The sequence below is a fragment of the Nipponia nippon genome, unplaced genomic scaffold, assembly GCF_047370975.1.
Source record: "Nipponia nippon isolate SJK-2023a ecotype South Korea unplaced genomic scaffold, ASM4737097v1 scaffold_1, whole genome shotgun sequence".
Lineage (NCBI taxonomy): Eukaryota > Metazoa > Chordata > Aves > Pelecaniformes > Threskiornithidae > Nipponia > Nipponia nippon.
Window position 1 is genome coordinate 124,548,440 of NW_028262290.1, and position 21,857 is coordinate 124,570,296.

Sequence of the window (21,857 nt, forward strand, 5' to 3'; positions counted from 1 at the left end):
CTGCATGCCTATAAAGAAGGATGCACAGTGCAATAGGTTATAGTATTCCAAACTACTTAAGGATGGTCATGTTGCTGGCTTACACATATGTGGAGGTGTATATTCGTCAGCAGTCTGGAGGGTTAGGAAATCAGAAAGACTGTCAAGAATCTGTAAAGTCTTGAATGTCACAAGAATGTTGGGAAAGTCAAACACTGTGTCTAAAAAAAAAAAAAAAAATAAAAATTGCCAACATTAAGGTTGCAAAGCAGACCCTGAAAATTGGCTAACCTGTTAACAAACAAACAAAAACCAGACTTACTGTGAAGCATAAGACTTAAGCCCTTTGTGACACTTGGTTAATTCTCTTTAGGGGTTTTCTCATGAAACAACAGCTGGTGCTGTTTTGAGAAGTGTTATTGGAGTTCTAACAATATGAAGACCTTTCATACAGGACAGAATACAAAAGGCATTCTTGAGACAATTCCAAAATATACAGAAGAGATTGTCAGTTTAACAACACTGCAGTTTAGTGCTTGCTCAGTTTAAAAAAGAAAAAAAAAAAAAAAAAAAAGGGCTTTCCTGCTATGTTGACTTGCATTTTAAGTAGTAGAAACTCAGTAGATGAAAGCGCTTTTTTTTTTAAAGTTATCAAGAAAAGAATATTATGAAGACTGTAGAGGATGTTGGTGTCCATAGATCTATGTCATGGATTTGGTGATGAAGATTTTCTCTTTTTGGGCATGAGTTCTAAACCTCACTTGAACTCTATAAATGTCCATTCAAGATGGAGATACAGGGATTCGGAGTTGGTCTTCTGTTTCACAGTATACAGCACAGCCCAAAAGGCTTCGTCTGGGAAACTGCAGTTCTGCGGACTTCTGATGCTTGCATGCCTGCATAATAACATTAGTTCATGTGGTTGAATACTTTCTGGCTTTTGTTTTTATACTTATGTTTCAATAGTGTGTAAATTAAATAAGTTCTGAATGTTTATAACATGAGTATTTTTTGTGTACAGAAGATATACTATAGTTGGAGGATTGTACAAATACAATCTATCCTGCTCTATGACAATGAAACTTAAATGTTTAAGTAGAGCATACTGAAAAGGTGTTTGTGATGTCTTAGTAAAAACTGTAGAATTAAAGTTCTTAAGACTACTTTTTTTCCTTTTTTTTTTTTTATAATAATCACTGACCAGGAAGAAAAAATGTTACGCTGATCTTTTCTGTGTTTTTTTTCCCCCTCTTGAATCATACATAATCATAACATGTAATTAGTGTGTTATAAAAGATAATAGACATAGCTGTCACAGGGAGTAGAGTAACAGAAGATCCTTACTACTGCTGAGTTAAAGCAAGCTCACTGTTCCCTGAGAAGTGATGCTTCTGCAGGACTAGCTCTTTTTAGGCAGCAGAGTTTGTCTAGGTGTGACCGCTCTTCTCTGTCAACATGACAACAATCTGGCAGTAGCATCTCAACAGAAATAGTTCTGATACTCCATACACTTAGTACTCATAAGTTGGAAAGTGTAAGCTCCTCCAAGTTGTCAGTAAAACTTTCACTGGAAAGCAGAAATGCATTTCCTAGTGTTGTATTAAAGAGAATGACTTGTAGGAATCCCTTACTGATAATTCTATTCTGTAGTAGTTTTTCACAATCTAGAGGTACTCATTCAGTCACAATAAAATGGACTTTTTCTAATCTACTGACTTTTGCAAACATGTTGCAGGACAAGTAGAGCTATTGGAGATACGAAAATTGTAGCCTAAATTTATTAGTTTAAGATATGAGTTCTTATTCTGTGTTGACATGTTACTGAGTTGTGATACGTGGTTAGACCCTAGTCCTCAGATGCTGTACAAGTAGAAGCATTTGAGAGAGCTGTCTCAGAACAATCATAAGAATACAATACTGATGTACATGACAACTGAAAAATTGGCATGTGATAACTGCCCATCGTGTACTTCACCAACTGTAAAAAAACCTCTTGAAGCCTAAGAATTGGAGCAAATAGAAGAGTTCAATTTGAACAAGATTCTGGTGATCTTTACACCTGTAATCCTTTTGCTTTCTATATGAATTGCATTTCCTCTCTCCCCTTCTTTCAACACTTGCTTCTACTTCATCTTACCAATATTATTTTCTTTTCCTGCTGATCACTGGTCCCTTTAGAACAAGGGAACATAGCAGAACACTGCTAACAGAGCTGTGGAACCAGTAAGTGAGCTAAGGATGACTCCTATGAGGTATGATGTCAAAGATGATCATAAAGTAAAGCCAGTAATGTCAGAAAGATATTTAAAAAAATAATGATTATATACACATACAGTGAAGCTCATTGGAAGCCTGGACATCATTCACAGAACCACTTCAATGAAATAAAATTTATGTTGCAACTATTGGCAATGCTTCTTCAGTAACAATTCTTATTCTTCCTATTCCCTGTGTCAGCATAACATATCTGTTTGCGAAGTTCTGTTTCTTTTCTGCTTGCTTAGCTGATCCATGGCTAATCTTGTTAGGGTGGTGGGGTTGTTGCAGTTTAAGACCAAATGACAGTGTGGACACTAAATTAACTCAGATACCAAAACACTTTAATCACACGTGCATGCAATTTTGCAACTTCCGTGTTTGGTGGGAGATGTGATGTGCTCCAGAAGAAAAGTCACGAGAGTTAGTGCTGTGATTCCGACTCTGCTGCATGTAATCCTGGTGCAGGATTGTGGGGTCCCCTGGATTCTTTCCCTCTCTTATTTTGGATGCTGTCAGTTACAGGACTGGGTAGTAGGGAATATTTGATTCTCATTTGGCCCGTTCAGGGCCAAACAGTTACACACAGTCTGCTTGTCTCACAGGTTCTCAAAATAAGCGTTTCATAGCATTTCTGTAAATAAACTAGAAAAATACTATCTCTAAATCTGGAAGAGAAAGGTAATTTCCCTTGTTCTGAATAGAATGAAGTGCTTTATTCCTGGGCCTGCTAAGAGGAAAGGAAAAAAAAAAGGCATCAAAGCTTCAATAGTAGAAGCTGGAGAACACAAATTGGAATAATACAGGGAGAATTGTCCTTGCTAATTGTATGCTATAGGTTGGTGTTTGGCCTTTTTGAGGCTGCTGAAGTTGTTTGGATGAGTTCAGTATCCTTTGCTCCTTGTTCCTATGTGCTTATATGCTTTCTTACCCTTTGCTTTCAGTGCTATCCAAGGCTTCAGCAAAGGCTAGATTGAGAGAGAACTGATGATCCTTTCTTTGGGCTGAGAAATTTACGTGGTGACTGGTTAATCCAGGATTGGAGTTTAGCCTATATTTACTTTACAGAGATTTACTTCTCTGCTTCATCTTTTCTACTACATCTCTATTTACAGAGATTTACTGGGAACAGCTAAATGGGAATGAAATATTTACCTGAGCAGCAAGTGGGTTTTGTCCTCGTTATTTGTCTGTTGATGGTTTTTACTGGTCATGTAACACCTGCTTCAAAGCTAGTAAACCCCCTGTAAGAGGAGGAGGCTATTTCAGGTATTAAGCAGGTGGTGACAGATTTTTTTTTCTGTTATGTCTGCTAGCCAGGCAAATAAATCATGTGAGTTCAAGTTCTGTTTATTGGTATTTTTAAGATAATTCCAATTTACAGGTAGGAATGTATACTGTAAAATGTCATACCTAGTCTCTTGCTAGATATACTGCCTCAGAATGGGACTTTTCTACATTTGGTTGCTCTTAGAGATGTAAGCTTTTCATTTTGTGTGGTTTTAGTTCAATGAGGGAGGTATTTATCAGGAAAAATTTGCTGAAAGATGCACCAAATCCCTGTATCCTCCCCCCAAAAGTGGATTAGTTTTCAGTAACACTGCTTGCTCTTCCTGTCGAGACATTTTTCATCATCTCCAGCCACGTTAGGCTTGAATTCTGTTTAAATTGCAACATTAGCCTATGTGATTCTCTTTTTTTACAGCCCTTGGCCTATTTCATCAGAAAGCAGTCTAAACTGGGATTGTATCAGGTTTAATTACTTCAGTTAAATAGAGAATGTAAATTATAGCAGTTGAGAAGCCATAGGAGAGACGTTACAGTGTTTCTTAAGCCCCACTGAATGAGTTGTCCAAACTAAAATGTGAAAGAGTAGTTTTATTGTTGTTATTCAGAACAGTATTCAGTGTTTTGGATTCAAATGCTCAAACGTATGTTATAAATACTTAACCTGAGGAAGTGAGTGTCTTTTGTAATATACTGTTGTTTCCTTATTTTGGTTTATCATGCTTAGTAAATCACTAGAGTTTGAATATGTGACAATTTGTTAAGAAACTGTCACATAGTCTGTTGAATTTTTTCTGTTGAGAGGATAGCTTGATCTTAATACATCTGAAAACATTTAAATTACATGACAAGTTTTGATTGTAATTTAAATCTCTGACAGGTTTTGTTTGTATCTTGAGAGTGACTGATTGAATGAATGAGGTTGATTGTTGGTGTCTTTTTTTTAGACATTATTTGATAATCAGATCAATGCTTCAAAAAAGGAGGACTCGGAAAGCATTAATAAAAATGACTCTTCAAAGAAGATGTCTGTTGAGAGAGTTTATCAGAAAAAGACTCAGCTTGAGCACATCCTCCTCCGTCCAGATACCTACATTGGGTCAGTTGAACCGTTAACTCAGGTAAGTGTCACTAAATTTACAGTCTTAATAGTTTTTGTTGTTTTAATGAGGAAATGACTATTCTGGTTAATAAATAGGCAAATATCTACTTTTCTGAGTATTCTGAATTATCATGCTAAAAACTGTGGTCATGTTTATGTATGCATGTGTAGGAAGGGGTCAAGAGAAGACACTTTAAAGCAGTGCTTCGTTCACCTGAAAACACATGCTCAGAAAATGCTGAAGTTCAGTCAAAACACAAACACACACCTATGTGTGTAAACACGCAGTTATGTGTGTATACGTGTGCTTACAAACATGCCTATCTGCACACAAATATGTATACATATTTGTAAGTAGCATTTGCTCCGGGTCCAAAAATGCTTTGGTCTGTTTGTTTAGGTAGAGAACAGAGAATTTAAGCCTCCTGCTGGCACTTTTTCCAGCTGTTTTTGTGAAGTTGCAAATTGCTTTGAACTTCACTGTCTGTACTGTTGGAGTTCCGCACCAAGCAGAAAATAATACATTTTCATTATCAAAGTCTTTGTGGGTACAGTTGTAATTTTTGCCGAAGTTCTGCTTTTGCTTTTGTCTCATATGACAGCAGCTTGGTAGACTGAAGTAGAGTGAAGTTCCTGAAGTAAATAGATCTTATAGAATCATAGACTGGTTTACCAAGACAGTAAATATTTTTATTTTATTTTGTTTACATGTAGTTAATGTGGGTTTATGATGAAGATGTAGGAATGAATTGCAGAGAAGTTACCTTTGTTCCAGGCCTGTACAAGATCTTTGATGAAATCCTTGGTAAGTATTTTTAACAATAATACTGCTTTAGCATTCTGGAGTACACACTTTTCTGAGAGCTCTCAAAGCACATTCATTTGTATCTAAGTTTAAATCACAGACTTAGAGTCCCACTAAACTGCAGTGCATGGAAATTTTAGTGCATTCCAGCACTACAGAACAGTTTAAAGAGGGAAGAGTGTTTTCAGTTGAACCTGTAAGTGTAAATATTTGTTACTGAATGTCTAAAGTAGGTCATTCTTTTTGATGCATATTATTACAAGATGTTTAATCTTCAAAGTTGAGCAGGGCCACAGTTCTAAGTAACATTTGAAAGAAGATTATTCTTCTGAAAGAAGACAACTGAAAGTTGTCTAAGTGTTAACTTAGATCATCATCTCATCATTAAAACTACTTCCTTCTGTATGGAATGATAGTGGTGGTGATGGTGATTCTAACATGGATAATTTCTAGACTTCAGACAGTTTTAAAATTAATAAGTATCATACTACCATTTAAAGGCACGGTGACTGAGGCACAAACAAATGATTTTTAAAAAATGCTGTCCTAAATCCCAGAATCACTATGACTTACTAGCTTATGATACTCTCTTGGTGACAGGCACATGTTGAAGACTAACCAGCAGTAGAGATGCGCAACATCTGAACAGTGTGCTGTCTGATGAACTGATATTTTGGGTTAATTGACATAAATTCTTGGGCTAATCAGTTTTTATGAAGTTATATTGTAAGGATTGGTAGGATTACATTGTAAAGTAAATTATGGTCTACTGAGGTCAATGTAAGTTTTGTCATGACCTTCATTGGGTTCAGCCCTTATCCATACCTCTAAAACTATGCTTTACAGCATTGCTGTCCTGGAGGCAATAAAGACTATATCTCGGCCAGGTGGAAAAGAAGGGGGTTTTATGTTTGTTTTTTACTCATCAATTAATTTGAGAAATACGGGAATGAAAATCTTTTGTCACTTCTTTTTTGAGTGCTGCCTCATAGATGAAATTTATGGGCTTTTCACGGGAGGGAGTCACTTCCATCTTCTCCCATTCAAAAGAAAAATCGTTACCATATCATTATCGTAGTACTGTATGGCTTATTGCTTCTTTATGTAGCATTGATAAGTGCTCCACAGAGTCTAGTTTGAGAGCTAGGGGTCGGTGTAATAACATTACAAAAATTGGACATTGTAGCTGTGCATACTTTTAAATGAAACTGCACTTAATGATTTTAGCAAAAGCACCTTCAAGTATCTGATCTTATATTGAGATCTTTATAATCTATTAAGATATTAAGATATTTTAATGGATTTATCCTCATGTCCTTTGGTATTTTTGGGTTTTATTTTGATCTATTTCATGGGTGATGAGACAAATGCTGAAATGATTGTAATGTGTTTTCATGGTTAATGGCCATAGTCGCATTTCTGATTTCTGTTGTTTGTAGTTAATATACATTGGAGTGGAGTTTAATTAAATTCTGATCAAATATTAACTTCCAGTTATCCTTCTTTTGGTCCTAAACTGTGTAAACTGTTTAGGAACTAACTTAAAACTGTTAGTTATAAGTCTCACAGGCTCTTTAGAGATAATTTTTGCTGCAATCAAAGCACTCCTTAATGGATATGACTTTTTCAGTATTGGGTTTGAGTGGCAAAAGGATGTGTAAACTGATCTGGTGATGCATATAACTTCCTAGGGTTTTTAACATACATGGTGTAATACGTGTAATAAATATCCAAACAAGTGCAGCATCAGAAGAATGAAGTGTTCGTATGTTAAGAACAGTTATGAGAACAGGCTCACTAAATACACTTCTATATTTATTTCTAAGATAGTCTAACTGCTAGAAATAGAGTCGGTAATTATAAGATGGTTGAAAAATATCTTCTTGCAGATACTTCGTCATATTTATAGACTTCAGTAATAAGATACAGAATATACAAAAAGATACCAGATTAAGAAATACCTGGACCATTGTAACTTGTGGTGGAATATGTATATAATCAGTTTTACAAATCGAGTAATTAATTATTGCTCCTAGAAAGTGACAATTTGTGCTACTTTGTTTCATAGTAAATGCTGCTGACAATAAGCAGAGGGACAAGAATATGACTTGTATTAAAATATCCATTGATCCGTAAGTAAAAGCATGTTTTCATTTACTTTCCCTGCCAGTGCTATTGTAGTTCAGATTTGTACAAATGACTTTACTAAATGAAATTGGATTTTTTTAAAAACAAAATATTTTAAAAATTATTTCCATTAGCTTCATTTTTTAAGATGAAAAGGTAAATTAAGAGTAGTTAACAGTAAGCAGTATCATTCTGAATTTATAATAATTTGCTTTCCTAAATCACTCATTAATGTTTGATTGAATGAAACTTAAAACCAGGAGATCATAAAATTCATGATTAGATGAAAGCTTGGCAGTACATAACTATAACCAGCCAGGTTACTTATAACTCATAAATACCAACCTTGAAGTTTTGTAACATAATTTTGCACCTCTTGAACATCTATGTTAACTCCTTTAGCATTAGGATAAGGTTATATTTGAATTAGTCAGCTATATCACACTGAAACTGCAGATTGCAAATGTGTCATTACCACTGTTTTTTGAAATTGAATAAAGAGATATTTCCTGATGAGAAGTACCATAGTTAAAATAGATGTTGATTGGGTTCCTTTAGTAGTACCTTTTCAGTGATGTTTAACTGAATAATGAATGTTTGAGACCTAATTTTCACACCTAATCTTTAGGATAAATATACTGAGAAATAATTTTTCTGGAAGTTTTCAGTGCATTATCAGTTTCTGTAGACCAAATTGTTTTTATCATGGAGTGGGAGGGAAATGGTAGTGTAAATCTGCCTGACCTGCCTATCATGATTTCGAACTCTCTAATAGTCCAAAATGAAATTTCTATATGAGAGCTACAAGTATTAATGATGTCAGATGTTGATGGATTTTGGTGTTGATGCATAAAATAAGTTCCAATGTTTATCATAACTGGGAAATAACAGTTTTAAACAGATGGTAACTTGGCTGTGTCTGGGTGGACTTCAATGAAACCTAAAAAGCTATGTCTCTAACTTAAGCATAATTCTGTCATTAAACTTCAGGATTCTGTTGCAGATCATGTTGACAGTGAAAGCTCTTCAAACAGATTTTTGGGGGTTATTTTTATGATATGAAATACTGTCATGTATGGGAAATTATGCTCCTTCTTCTAAGACATTTAATAAACACAAAGAAGTGGTGGTTTTGTAATTAAAATTGATAGAGCTGTGAATAAACATGGTAAGAATATGGCATTTTTTTGTATTTTATGTGGTTATTTAAACAGGTAAAATGTATGCAGGAGTCTGTTTTCAAGATTACATTAATTGGCTTAATATCTTCATTGTTTTATAGGGAATCAAACATTATCAGCATATGGAATAATGGAAAGGGTATACCAGTTGTGGAACACAAAGTAGAAAAAGTATACGTACCTGCTTTAATTTTTGGGCAGCTGCTAACATCCAGCAACTACGACGATGATGAGAAAAAAGTTACAGGCAAGCCTATTTAACATGCTATGTTTTGTTCAATTAAGCCATTGTTTACTTTTTAGTATGCTTTCTCTTACTTTTTCTATTCTGTTTCATAACAGATGATCACTTAGTCACCATCTATAGCTCTGTTAGATTTTTTTTTTTTCTTTAGGTCATTTCACTTTTACTTTTTCTTTTTTAATATCAATGTTTACAGAGAACTTTATGTGTATATCTTTAATGTCAGTACTTGTAATTCAGTAACAAACAACATATTTTCATGTTTTAATTATAACATATGCAAGCATTTAAACATGTATGCTCTTGAAATGAAAGGAAAAAATAAATTTAATGAATTAGGGTATGATTTATTATCCTAAATGTGAAGTAACCCTAATTTAGATCATGAATTAAAGTTAGTTCTGTTCTATTCTACCCCATATATTTTGCCCATATTATGATGTATGGTTGCAGAGTGATTTGGATCTGATCATGACCTAGTTTTCAGCTGATCAGGGTGTTGAGGTCACTTGCCTTTCAGCAAGCAACTGGTAGATCAACCTAAGGGAAGCAATGGGAGCATCCTGGCTTTGGGGGGAGGAGCAAACTGCTCATTTTTGAGGCAAAAGCAGTTGCACCAAATTGGAGGTAGTGTGAAACTCCATCTTTGGCATCCTTTGATAGCTGTTGACATGTGGCCCAACTTTTGTCTTATATAGGAACACTTCATTGGCATACTCTCTGAATATCATAAATGGTTCTGCTGTAAGAACTTACTATATGTTGTTTTTTCAGGTGGACGCAATGGCTATGGTGCAAAACTTTGTAACATATTTAGTACAAAGTTTACAGTTGAAACTGCTTGCAAGGAATACAAACACAGCTTTAAGCAGGTATAGAAATGATCTCAACTTTTTTCCTTTCCTGTAGTTAATAAATTTAAAATTTAACACGTTTTCTATATTTCATGAATATTTCATGAAATGAATCATTTAACATTGAAATGGATGTGTAGAGTTTGCAGGCTAGGTAGTTCAGTCAGTAAAATTGGTACTTTGTGCATTAGAATTTGGGGTTTTTTGTTAAGTAATATTTTACTGGGAGTGTTAAGTGACTAAAAATGAAAAACAAATTTCTTCTGTTAAAACTAAAGTATGTTCATGTGCTTGTGACAAAGAATATATTTAATTGAAACATTTTGTAATTGCTTTTATGTAGTTTCTCAAAAAATCTTTCTACTTAGCTGTGCAATTATCTAGATTTTTTTTTTTATACTGTTAAACACTGAAAAATCTTCTTCTTGTGTTGTGAATTTCATTAGCCTAGCTGGACTTCAGTGCAAACCCCCCTCCCTCCTCGTTTGTACCCATTGCTCATTGTTATTGTTAGCACACAGACCAAGAATTAAATGTAATCTGATCTACTGTATATAATTTTGAGGTGGCCACCTTTCTAAAAGTTTGAAGAACTTTGTAAGAGTATTAGATACCAAAGTTCCTTGGCTTTGGAGTCTTTCCCCAGGAAAGAAGGAAGGAAGGAAGGTGGCTTCCTTCTCTTTTTTTCTGGACAAGTAATTAATTTATGGTTGTGCTGTCATGTCACTACATAAACAATACATTTCAATGGTTTTACCCGTCTCTTTAAAAATGTGATATTTTCTGCTGACTGCCAAAAAGCAAATTAATACTGGTTTGAGTGTACTTTTTGAAAATTATGTGCTTTACGACTTAGATAAAGTGCTATGTTTTCCAGTATTTTCAAAAATTGTGAAAATTTAATACAACTGAACTTTGATAAATGCTGTGAGTAGGAGTTCTGCTTGGTCTTATAAATATGCTCATGTTCTTAAACAGGGAACAATACCAAGACTCCTGAGTCAAGTCTGAGCAAGTTGGTTTGCCAAGAAGCATGCTTTGGTACACTGCACAGCCACTAAGATGCTATCTCAGAGACAACTGAGTCTCTGCACAGGGACTAATAAGCTTCTTTATAGAAGTGTGTAGTAGATAAGTGTTAAACTGATGGGCAATAAGGACTGTTTAGCTAGCTCACTTGTATCTAATTTAGAGAGTTCTGTGGTGGGCTCTATTTGCATTAGAATCGTGTCCATCAAGGTAATGATACCTGCATATTTACAGAAACCACAAATCTGCTGTCGCTGATGCTTGTGCTAATCTTAGTAAAGCAATTAATTTTATGCATAGTCTTTTACCAGAGGAGACTTCTAAAAGATGTCTGTGAGCTTTTTGTTGTGTAGCTATTGCAGTCTTAGCATAGCTGGAAAATGGAACAAAGGAGGAGGATAACATGTATTGTAAAATAACATCTAAAATGTTTTGTTTCCAAAGACTTGGATGAACAATATGATGAAGACCTCTGAACCCAAGATTAAGCATTTCGATGGTGATGACTACACATGCATTACATTCCAGCCAGATCTATCTAAATTTAAAATGGAAAAACTCGATAAGGATATTGTGGCCCTCATGACAAGGAGAGCATATGATTTGGCCGGGTCATGCAAAGGAGTCAAAGTCATGTTGAATGGGAAGAAATTACCTGTAAGAGCCTCATTTAAAATATTTCAAGTGTACTGAGTATTTTATGCAAAGAATAGTAATTGTTATCTATATTACTCATAGGTAAATGGATTTCGCAGTTATGTAGATCTTTACGTAAAAGACAAGCTGGATGAAACTGGAGTTGCACTCAAAGTTATTCACGAAGTTGTGAATGAACGATGGGATGTGTGCCTCACTTTAAGTGAAAAAGGGTTTCAGCAAATCAGCTTTGTAAATAGCATAGCTACCACAAAGGTGAGTAGTTATATTAAACGATAAAAAATGTAAATGATAAAATATGTGCTAAGGTTATGCCCAGTCAGATGTTTGATAAAAAGATACATCTGAATTACTAAAAATAAATAGGTGAGATAATCCTTTGCATGAGAGGATCTGGCAGAGCAATTGAATGCAATCAAAATACATTCATAGCAATATTTCTGAATATGCACCAGTTCTTAAAATGCTAGTAATCACTATCAGTGATACTGATGTCTTATGTGAGCGTACATGGTATTGATTAAATATAAAATGAATGGAACTATTTTACTCCTTTTTAACACATAGTAATAAAATAATTCTGAAATTGAGTTTAAAAAAATGCACAAACCCCTTTAAAGAGGGTAGTAGCAAATTTTGGAGGGCAAAAATGGCTTTGGGTGTTCTTGAAAAATGGCTTTGCATTTATTGCTTTATGATGTATAAAACTGGCCTGAAATGCTGAGATTAATTTTCTTTTATTTGTGTTTCTATATGAGGGGATCTAGGTGTTCTCTGTACTTACTAGCAACTATAGTAGTAGTGAAATGATCTCATAGCAGATCTTCAGTTATGATGAAGCAACAATATGCTCAGCATACTAAAGTACAATCTTTGTGCTTCTCAAATTGCTGGGGTGGTCAGGCACCAAGGCAATCACCTCAAATCAACTAGTGTAACTCTCGTTTATGCCAGTTTGGCGTGGCCCAGGTTTAGGGATCTGGGATCCAACATGGCGAAAAAAAGTCTTTGTCATTTCTACTCTTCACAAATTGCACCAGATGAGCGATCTAACAACAGTCAAGCAATTCTAGTGATTGGTGAGGCTGGTTTTAGGGAATCTTAACCATGAGCTTCCCCAAAAGATGAGAAAGAGAAGAATTTGTAATCAGACACTTTAAAAAACCCTCCTTGCTCGGATCTTTTCTACAAGAGTCAAACAGAAGAAAATTCTAGGGGTTCAAGTGGTTCTAATGGAACAAGTGGTTCATAAGCACCAGTGGTTACACTAAGCCAGGTCCCTAGTCTAGGCAGGTGCCCAGAAATACTAGTGTTAATCTCGGTGGTAGATGGTGTGTAGACAGTGTTTTGGTGGTATATAATTTTTACGACATAACTTCTTCCAGTGTCATTTTCAGTGTAGCTGAACCAGCCTTCAGTGCTAAGAGGGATAGTTTATTTCATTGTAGAATATTTACTTTCTGAGTTTGCATTTTAATGAAATGCTTATCTGATACTTGTCAAAACTAAGGATAACAAATGTATCTGGTAGTTGAAAGGTTAAGACTTAGTTTTTATTCAGGCCTCTTTATGCAACATAAAGAAGAAAAATAGCATGACCTTAAAGATGTATACAATACCTTTATGAAGAAGCTGGCAATGTAGAGAAACTTAATAATGTTTGATAATCAGGTGAAGAAAATGTATTTGAAAAAAAACGAATATTTATTGACTCCTAAGTTAAATATATTGCATACACTTACTCAAAAGATTTTGAATTTGACTCTTTTGGATCAATTTTCACCCATCATGCAGTTACACATACATTGTTATCATATATTCTTTAAGAAAATTCATAGAAAAAGTACTGTGTATTCTTCAAAGGTAAGTGTTGTAATTTCTAGTTTTTCCCACTCTCCCGATCCATGCCTTATGTGTGTGACTGGATGTGGAATGTTCGGGGCCGGTGAACCACCTCACCAGCAATTGATGTGCAACTACCCACTGATGAGACATAATGGCTAGTAACTAACTGCGTCAACTGCCTGTCCCCTTATCTGCTAACAGGTGAGGAGCTCATTTCAGCTGTTTTTTGGTTATTTATCGCTGTTTGCTGAAAGCTTTTCATTTCTGTTTCTGGATAAATTTCACCCAGTCGTAACTTCCCTTCCACCTTTTTTGAACTTGCTTTAAATTCCAAACAAGTTTTTTTTTAGGTTGGTGGGGGTTTTTTTGAGGGGTGTGTAGAAGGTCAGGCAGTATGTTGAGGCACAACTCCCTTGTTTTGTTCTTGTAAATTTGTTACCTTGGTCAGGTCCCGATTTATTCACAATTTTGCCACAGTAGACCACCACAGAATTCGGCTTCAGGCTCTCAGGCAGCATTTGAAAGAATGTTTGTAGCTATCACAGTTGTGCAGATAACCTTTTGGTGAGACTTGTATATAAATGGAGGATTAAACATGGTCTTCTCAAGTTTTCAATTTCAAATAGTAGCTGTAGTAGAAATTGTAGTAGAAACATCAGTTATTAACATAACAATCTAATGATATTTTTAATATGGTGGCACTGCTAACTGTAATACTACTAATCATTTTAGCAGAAATGCTCAGCTAATACAGATGCAGTGTCAGATAGTAGACTAGGGTGGAGGGAGCATCCCAACCTCTTAAAATTTGCTAGAGTTCAGCAAGAAATTCAGGACAATTCCAGAGCTTGACATTTTCAGATTTATTCCAATAAAATAAACATAATAGAAAACAAATACAAAAGAAAATAGGGTTTTATTTGTATAGCTAATTCAATGAAAATTTCAAAAATTTATAATTAGCTTCTGAATTTGTTTGCCATATGAACCATTTATCTGTCCATAGAATTTAAATATGGCTTACCTTGCAATTAATTGAGGCTGTTGGCTTTTGATGACAATATAAATAGAATGTATATAGGAGCCAGTCTAAGCTTAATTTTTAAGATTTTAGTTGTTACCTTTTCACTAGATGTCTTTGCATCCTGAAGTTTCCAAGACTAGGATTCAGTCACAATGGTTACCTTCTGGGAAAAGAAGGTTATGCAGTTTTAGTGCTCTTTCTCCTAATACGGTAGTCATAATAGTCATTGACAGCCCTCTAGATTTAGAGGGTATTTTTCTTCTTCTGTCTTATATTAAAATGTACTGACAGTTGGGGCAGTTATAGGCTGTTATGCTTCTATAGTGGGTAAATGTGCCACCTACTGGTGAGATGGTTGAAAGGTTCCCAACTTTGAGCTCTGAACATCCCTCACTCAATGCTACACACTAAGAATGGACACAGGAATGGGGAACTGTTATAGTAACTAATATCTTCTAAGAAGAAGAATTACTGGTAAGTAGCTAATTTTTGATGTGTCAGATGTTAGTTTTAGCAAAATATTTGAAGTGCTAAAATTGCAAAAAAAAATTGCTGAAGTTGTAAATAAAAAAAATATACTTAGATATTGCCGTAAGCATAAGTTTTCAGTAATGTGATGAGTAAAAGTAATGCACTTTAAAATTGCCATTCAAATATGGAATGTTTTTTTTTCAAACATGTAATTTGATATTTTCCTGTAGTAGCTTTTCGTTACAGTTTGTTTTTTCTTTAAAGTGGCAGGATGTCGATGTATCAACTTTCACATGAACTCTCCTCTGCTGAAACGCTGTCATCCATATGTGAATAAAAACTGTTGTGTTTTAATTTTCGTGGGTTTTGGGGTTTTTTGTTTGGTTTTTTTTTGTTTTGTTTTTTTTTTTAAGAAGAAATGCCATGAAAAAATACTTGTATGTGTGGTGCTTCTGAAACACACTAGTGGTTTGTGTTGCTGTTTAGTAGGTGACTCTAGAGACTGGCAGAAACCATAGATGGTTTCTTTGAAGTGCAAGTACTGGTTTTGATTATGACTAATAATATTTACCATCTTAAACTATTTTTTTACCTCCTCTCTCCTTTTTCTTTTCATCTCTACTTTCTACATGAAGTTGAGAACACAGATACTATTTCCTGTCAATTCAACCACTTTACATCTTCTTTAGTCTTTTCAGATGCATACGCTTCCTTAAAATACAGAATCCTAAGTTTTGGGTTTTGCTTGCTAGTTCGTTCTTTTCCTCTGTCTTTTTGGCTGCTGTTTTTTCTTGGTTTTGTTGTTTTCTATTTCTTATTTCTTGTCTCTCCTATACTTTCTCATACTCATCAAAAGCTTTTTTCCTCCTCAGTTCTGTTTTTAAAACAGCTTTAAAGAAGGAGGGTTTTTTGTTTGTTATCTCATGATGAATGTCTCCATAGACATGTTTTCATTATTTTGTCTGTCCTAATGCAAATTGGTCTGAACAAGAACCATTATTTAGTCTGTATTTTTGTAAGGCACTAATTGATATTAAGCAAAAGTGATCTTCTGTGTAAAATATTGAGCATTGAGTTAGATATGTTTTAATTGTATAGGATGTGCCTGCATCACTCCATTCCTTTTTACAAGGTAATAGATTTTAGTCAAAGCATTATAAACTCTCTGTAACAGCCACTAGAATTTAGCATTTTATTATTATTTGTATCTTTTTGTCTATAAATTTAAAGGAAGGCATTTGAATAATCAAAAATGTAAACAGCTTTCAGATATCCAGGGCTTTAGGACTGTTCATATTTTTGACATCTTTTTGAAGAAAGCCTGCTATTTTACCTGTAAGGGAAGTTGTGTCACCTTGGACTTGTAAATATTTATATATTTATCACCATTGGTTTAGGCAATTTCAGTAGTCACTGTTCCATAAAATTAAAGACTACAGGATACATACGTTCAAATACTAGTTGTTCTTCCTAATCTGGAATGTTTTATCTATGATATAAGTTTGTGCTGTTTTAGTGTGTTCCCTCAGGGTTCAATTCTAGGGCCAGTCCTGTTCAGTATATTTATCAACGATCTGGATGCACGAGGTGAATGCACCATTAGCAAGTTTGCTGATGATACCAAACTGAGTAGTGCTGTTGACTCTCTTGAGGGACAGGAGTCCTTGCAGAGGGATCTAGATAGATTGGAGCATTGGGCTGTGATTAATGGGATGAAATTTAACAAGTCGAAATGCTGGGTTCTGCACCTAGGACGGAGTAATGCTGGCACAAGTATAAATGGGGAGAGGAGTGGCTGGAGAGCAGCCCTGCAGAAAGGGATCTGGGGGTGCTGGTTGACAGCAGGCTCAATAGGAGCCAGCAGTGTGCCCTGACAGCCAAGAGGGCAAACTGCATCCTGGGGTGCATCAAACAGCATAACGAGCCCATCAAAAGAGGTGATTATCCCACTGTATTCAGCGTTGGTGTGGCCTCACCTTGATTACTGGGCCCCACAATTTAAGGAGGATGTGAAGGTCCTTGAATGCATCCAGAGGAGGGCAACAAAGCTGGTGAAAGGGCTGGAAGGTGTGTCCTATGAGGAGCGGCTGAGGACTCTGGGTTTGTCTAGTTTGGAGAAAAGGAGGTTGAGGGGCAACCTCATTGCTCTCTACAGCTTCCTGAGGAGGGGAAGTGGAGAGGGAGGTGCTGATCCCTTCTTCCTGGGATCCAGTGATAGGACGTGTGGGAATGGTTCAAAGCTGTGCCAGGGGAGGTTTAGATTGGACATTGGGAAGCATTTCTTTACCGAGAGGGTGGTCAAACACTGGAACGGGCTTCCTAGGGAGGTGGTCGATGCCTCAAGCCTGTCAGTGTTTAAGAGGCATTTGGACAATGCCCTTAACAACATGCTTTAACTTTTGGTCAGCCCTGAAGTGGTCAGGCAGTTGGACTAGATGGTCATTGTAGGTCCCTTCCAACTGAAATATTCTAGTCTAGTCTGGTCTCTACTAGTGGTTCTGATTCAGATTACTTCTGCATTGTAGAATATACCCCATAACTGTTAGGTTTCTTTTACACATGTAAATCAGTAGTCATTGTTAGTATGTAATAGATCTATAATAGACCTTTTTTTTCCCAGAAAGCTTATGTGAAATGCCTTTATTTTCCAAGCAATTTAATCTCAAAATTACTTGTCTTCTAGCGGTGTGTTTTGGTTTTTTTTGTAGCTGGTTTAAAGTTTAAGTCCGAAGAGAATTGTAGCTAGAGAAGGTGACAGAAGCTTTGGGGCACCTTCTGAAGGTGTTCAAATGCTTACTGCTTCCATAATTAAACTGAATTTCATCAATAGTCAAACCACTATTTAAACATTGAAAATAATATATATTTTCATCACCCTGCTGTATTGCAAAGCATGAGTTATATGTGGCTTCAAAAAGGTAACTTTTCTGACTTATTAATTCCAAAGTTTAAGTACATAAGTATTTCTTCCTCACGGTCTGTTGTGCTAGGGATAGTAGTTGGGATGTGAATACATTGCCTCCACCAAAAGTTCTCTTGCAATAATGGCTTCACTTGAAATATCTAGTTGGAAAGGCCTTAAGCAAGGATAACCAGTATTCAGAGCCCCTCACGTTTCCAGGGTAAAGGGAAGCATTGTGACAGGCACTGTGAATGTTTCACTGTCAGCTGCTATGGTGCAACGGAGGAAGAAAATCCTATATATTCTTTCTGTTTTTTTTTTGTTTGTCCTCACGTGAGCCCAAGGCTAGCAATGCTAATAGCATTTCTTCAGAGAATTCTGTAAATACAGCTAAGAAAAGGTGAGATGACTTTTGGGAAGTCTATGAACCAAATGGGGAAAGTTTAATTTGATGAACGAATGTGTGATGTTTTTAGTCCGAGTTTGTTTATGTGCCTGTTAAAAAGGTACCTCTTGACAGCCATGTGGTGTTGCAGGTACCATCCCAGTGCTACAGAGTAATTTTCAGATCTGCCATACTCTTAAGATGTAAGCAGCTACATTTGAAGTCCACCACTGCACAGTGAATGAGAGGTCTCCTGCTTCTTCTGTTCTATGTAACATCCATCATCCTCACTTGTATGAAGACTGAATGACATGAAAGAAACTTTAAAACAAATTTTCCTTTGTTGTGCTGCAGCTTAATGTGCATGGATTTTCAAACTTAAGTATGAGTACAGGAACGTTGTTAATATGGCTAAAAGCTATTAGGAAATTCAATGGTTTTGTTTTGTTTTTTTTCTCTTCCCTCATTAAGGGTGGTAGGCATGTTGATTATGTGGTGGATCAGGTTGTGGGCAAACTGATAGAAGTGGTGAAAAAGAAGAATAAAGCTGGAGTTTCAGTGAAACCATTTCAGGCAAGTAACTTTGTACAAAAATATTGAAAAAGATGAATGTGGTAATTTTGTTGAGTAAATTGGTTTCTATGTTTTCAACAGGTGAAGAATCATATATGGGTTTTTGTTAATTGCTTGATTGAAAACCCATCATTTGATTCCCAGACAAAGGAAAACATGACATTGCAGCCTAAAAGTTTTGGGTCCAAGTGCCAGCTATCTGAGAAATTTTTTAAAGCAGTAAGTAAAGCATATTTCTTTTTTTCGGGGAAGCAGGAATTGATGCACTGGATCGAGTGTACATATGTTATGTAGCAGAAGATTAATTAGTGCATTATGGTAGTCTAGGGGCATTAGCATACTATGAAAATTGGATGGAGGAACTTCTGTTCGTTCTCTGGCCTTAATAATGGAAGCAATGACTATATTTTGGCAGTTGCCCTGGATTTAAAAGCGAGCTTCACCTGATCAGCTCATTTGTTGGAGATTCTGGTATTTATATTGGTGAAATGAATTTGTCTCTTAAAACCCAAACATAGACCTTGACCAATTTTCTGTGTTAAAATATTTTTCTGAAGTTGAGAATATTGTCTACCTTATTGTTGAGAATATTGTCTACCTTATATTGTCTACCTTCTTCACCTCTGTCTTTACCAACACTGTTAGATCCCAGGCGTTGGGAACAAAAATGCAGGAGGATCCAAACATAGACCCACCATCACTGATGAAGGAGTTAGTATGTGAATTATTACAGGAGCTTGACCCCTACAAATTGATGGGCTCTGATGCCATCCACCTGAGGGTGTTGAGAGAGCTGGCTGATGTCATTGCAGGGCCACTCTCTATAATCTTCGAGAAGTCGTGGAGATCGGGGGATGTCCCAGAGGACTGGAGGAAGGCAAATGTTACCCCTATCTACAAGAAGGGCTCACGGGAGGATCCGGGTAATTATAGGCCCATCAGTCTTACTTCAATCCCTGGGAAAGTCATAGAACAGATCCTCCTGGAGGCCATCACAAGTCAAATGAAGCACGTGATTGGGAAAAGCCAACACGGCTTCACAAAAGGCAGATCATGCCTGACAAATCTGGTGGCCTTCTATGATAAAGTGACCTGCTCGGTTGACATGGGGTGAGTGGTTGACGTCGTCTACCTGGACTTCTCCAAGGCCTTCAATACAGTTCCCCATGGCCTCCTCCTGGAGAAACTGATGCGTTATGGCCTGGACAAAGTGGTCTGTGCAGTGGGTGAGGAATTGGCTGACGGGCCGCACCCAAAGTGTGGTGGTAAATGGCTCTTTTTCAAACTGGCAACCCATCACAAGTGGGGTCCCCCAGGGATCGATATTGGGCCCAACACTATTCAGTATTTTCATAAGTGATCTGGATAACGGGATCAAGTGTAGCCGGATGAAGTTCACAGATGACACCAAATTGAGTTGGGAAGTAGACACTCTTGAAGGGAGAGCCACCCTGCAGGAAGATCTGGATAGGCTGGAAGAGTGGGCTAACAAGAACCTTATGAAGTTTAACAAAGACAAGTGTAAGGTCTTGCACCTGGGAAAACATAATCCAGGAGTGCAGCTCAGACTGGGATCCGCCTGGCTAGAGAGCAGCTCCGTGGAAAGGGACCTGGGGGTCCTGGTGGACAGGAAGCTCAACATGAGTGAACAGTGTGCTGCTGCAGCCAAGAAGGCCGATAGGATGCTGGGTTGCATCAAAAAGGGCATCACCAGCAGAGATAAAGAAGTCATTATCCCTCTCTACTCGGCACTTGTCAGGCCACACCTGGAATACTGTGTACAGTTCTGGTCCCCGTTATACAAAAAAGACGTGGACAGTCTGGAGGGGGTCCGGAGAACGGCCACCAAGATGATCAAGGGTCTGGGAAGCCTGCCGCATGAGGATAGGCTGAGAGAGCTGGGCTTGTTCAGCCTTGAGAAAAGGAGGCTTAGAGGTGATCTCATCACCATGTACCAGTACTTAAAGGGGAGCTACAAAGAAGATGGAGACTCCCTTTTTACAAGGAGTCACATAGTGAGGACAAGGGGTACTGGGTACAAGTTACTCCCAGGGACATTCTGATTGGACACAAGAGGTAAATTTTTCACAATGAGAACAGTCATTGGAATAATCCGCCCAGGGAAGTGGTTGACTCCGCTATGCTGAACACGTTTAAGACTCAGCTGGACACGGTGCTGGGCCATCTCGTTTGGATTGTGCTAGAAAGGTTGGACCAGATGATCCTGGAGGTCACTTCCAACCTGGTATTCTATGATTCTATGATTTGATATCAGTCTTTTCACTGAAGTGAAAAGAGAGGGAGGGAACATGTCACATTTACTTATTCAGGTAAACAAGTTTAGAAATTTTGCCTGTAGACAGGCTAAGAATTGCTACTCTAAATGAATGCATTAGTAGAAATACATGGTAGAGGTTTTTCCTCTACTATATTTTTACACAAGGAGGGAAAAGTAGAATTCTGTTAGCCAGAAATCATTATACTAAGTCCTATTTAGTGCTAGTAGCATAACTGGAACTCCAGCAGTAAGGAGAATGGTGTCACTGCTAGTCCTCTTGGCATCAAAACTTAATTTATTGTATAGTGTTTTATTCTTCTAATTCTGTGTTACTGGTGACATTCTTGTAGAACTTACAGGAAAAAAAAAAACACACCCCAATCTTGTGTTCATTCTTCTGATTTTGTTATATAGGCTGTATTTCTGTCAGTAGGTTTGACTTGGAGTGTTTCTAATATTCCCAGAAGTGAGCATTGATCTCCAGAGGTGTTAAATGTGCAGCAGAATCTCTAACCAGTGAGTGCTGTATTATGGGGGATAATGAAAAGCCAAAGCTCACAGTATTTTGCTCCACCTGTATTCTCTTTTGATGTAAAACCAAACCTAAAGCACTTTAAGTTTAGAAAATATGCTACATGTTATTTTTGCTGTAGATGTGTTTCTTAAAATATTATTAGTTTCTGAAATGGTTGATATAGAGCTTTATTCTTAAATGCTTTCGGTTGTCTTTTGGTCATTTTCAGTCATTTCCAAAGAAACTTTAAGTGGTCATAAATATCCCATAAGGTTACTTTTTGCTGTCAAAGTCCAGGAAGCAGGTGCTTAGTACCTAAAATGTCTCAGCACATCAACCACACA

General features: G+C 36.6%; 1 protein-coding gene across 3 annotated transcripts in view; it reads left to right on the forward strand.

Moving 5' to 3' along the window:
* Window positions 1-21,857, forward strand: part of TOP2B (DNA topoisomerase II beta) — a 69,308-nt gene that overhangs the window by 13,751 nt on the left and 33,700 nt on the right. For 2 of the 3 annotated variants that reach the window (XM_009466539.2, XM_087771065.1), the window contains exons 2-10: window positions 4,470-4,643; window positions 5,339-5,429; window positions 7,498-7,561; window positions 8,839-8,984; window positions 9,756-9,853; window positions 11,309-11,521; window positions 11,603-11,776; window positions 18,620-18,721; window positions 18,803-18,940. In XM_009466539.2, the coding sequence (XP_009464814.2) occupies window positions 4,470-4,643; window positions 5,339-5,429; window positions 7,498-7,561; window positions 8,839-8,984; window positions 9,756-9,853; window positions 11,309-11,521; window positions 11,603-11,776; window positions 18,620-18,721; window positions 18,803-18,940 (1,200 nt within the window). Of the gene's footprint in view, window positions 1-4,469; window positions 4,644-5,338; window positions 5,430-7,497; window positions 7,562-8,838; window positions 8,985-9,755; window positions 9,854-11,308; window positions 11,522-11,602; window positions 11,777-18,619; window positions 18,722-18,802; window positions 18,941-21,857 lie in introns of those variants that run through there. The other variant, XM_087771075.1, reaches the window with a different exon arrangement.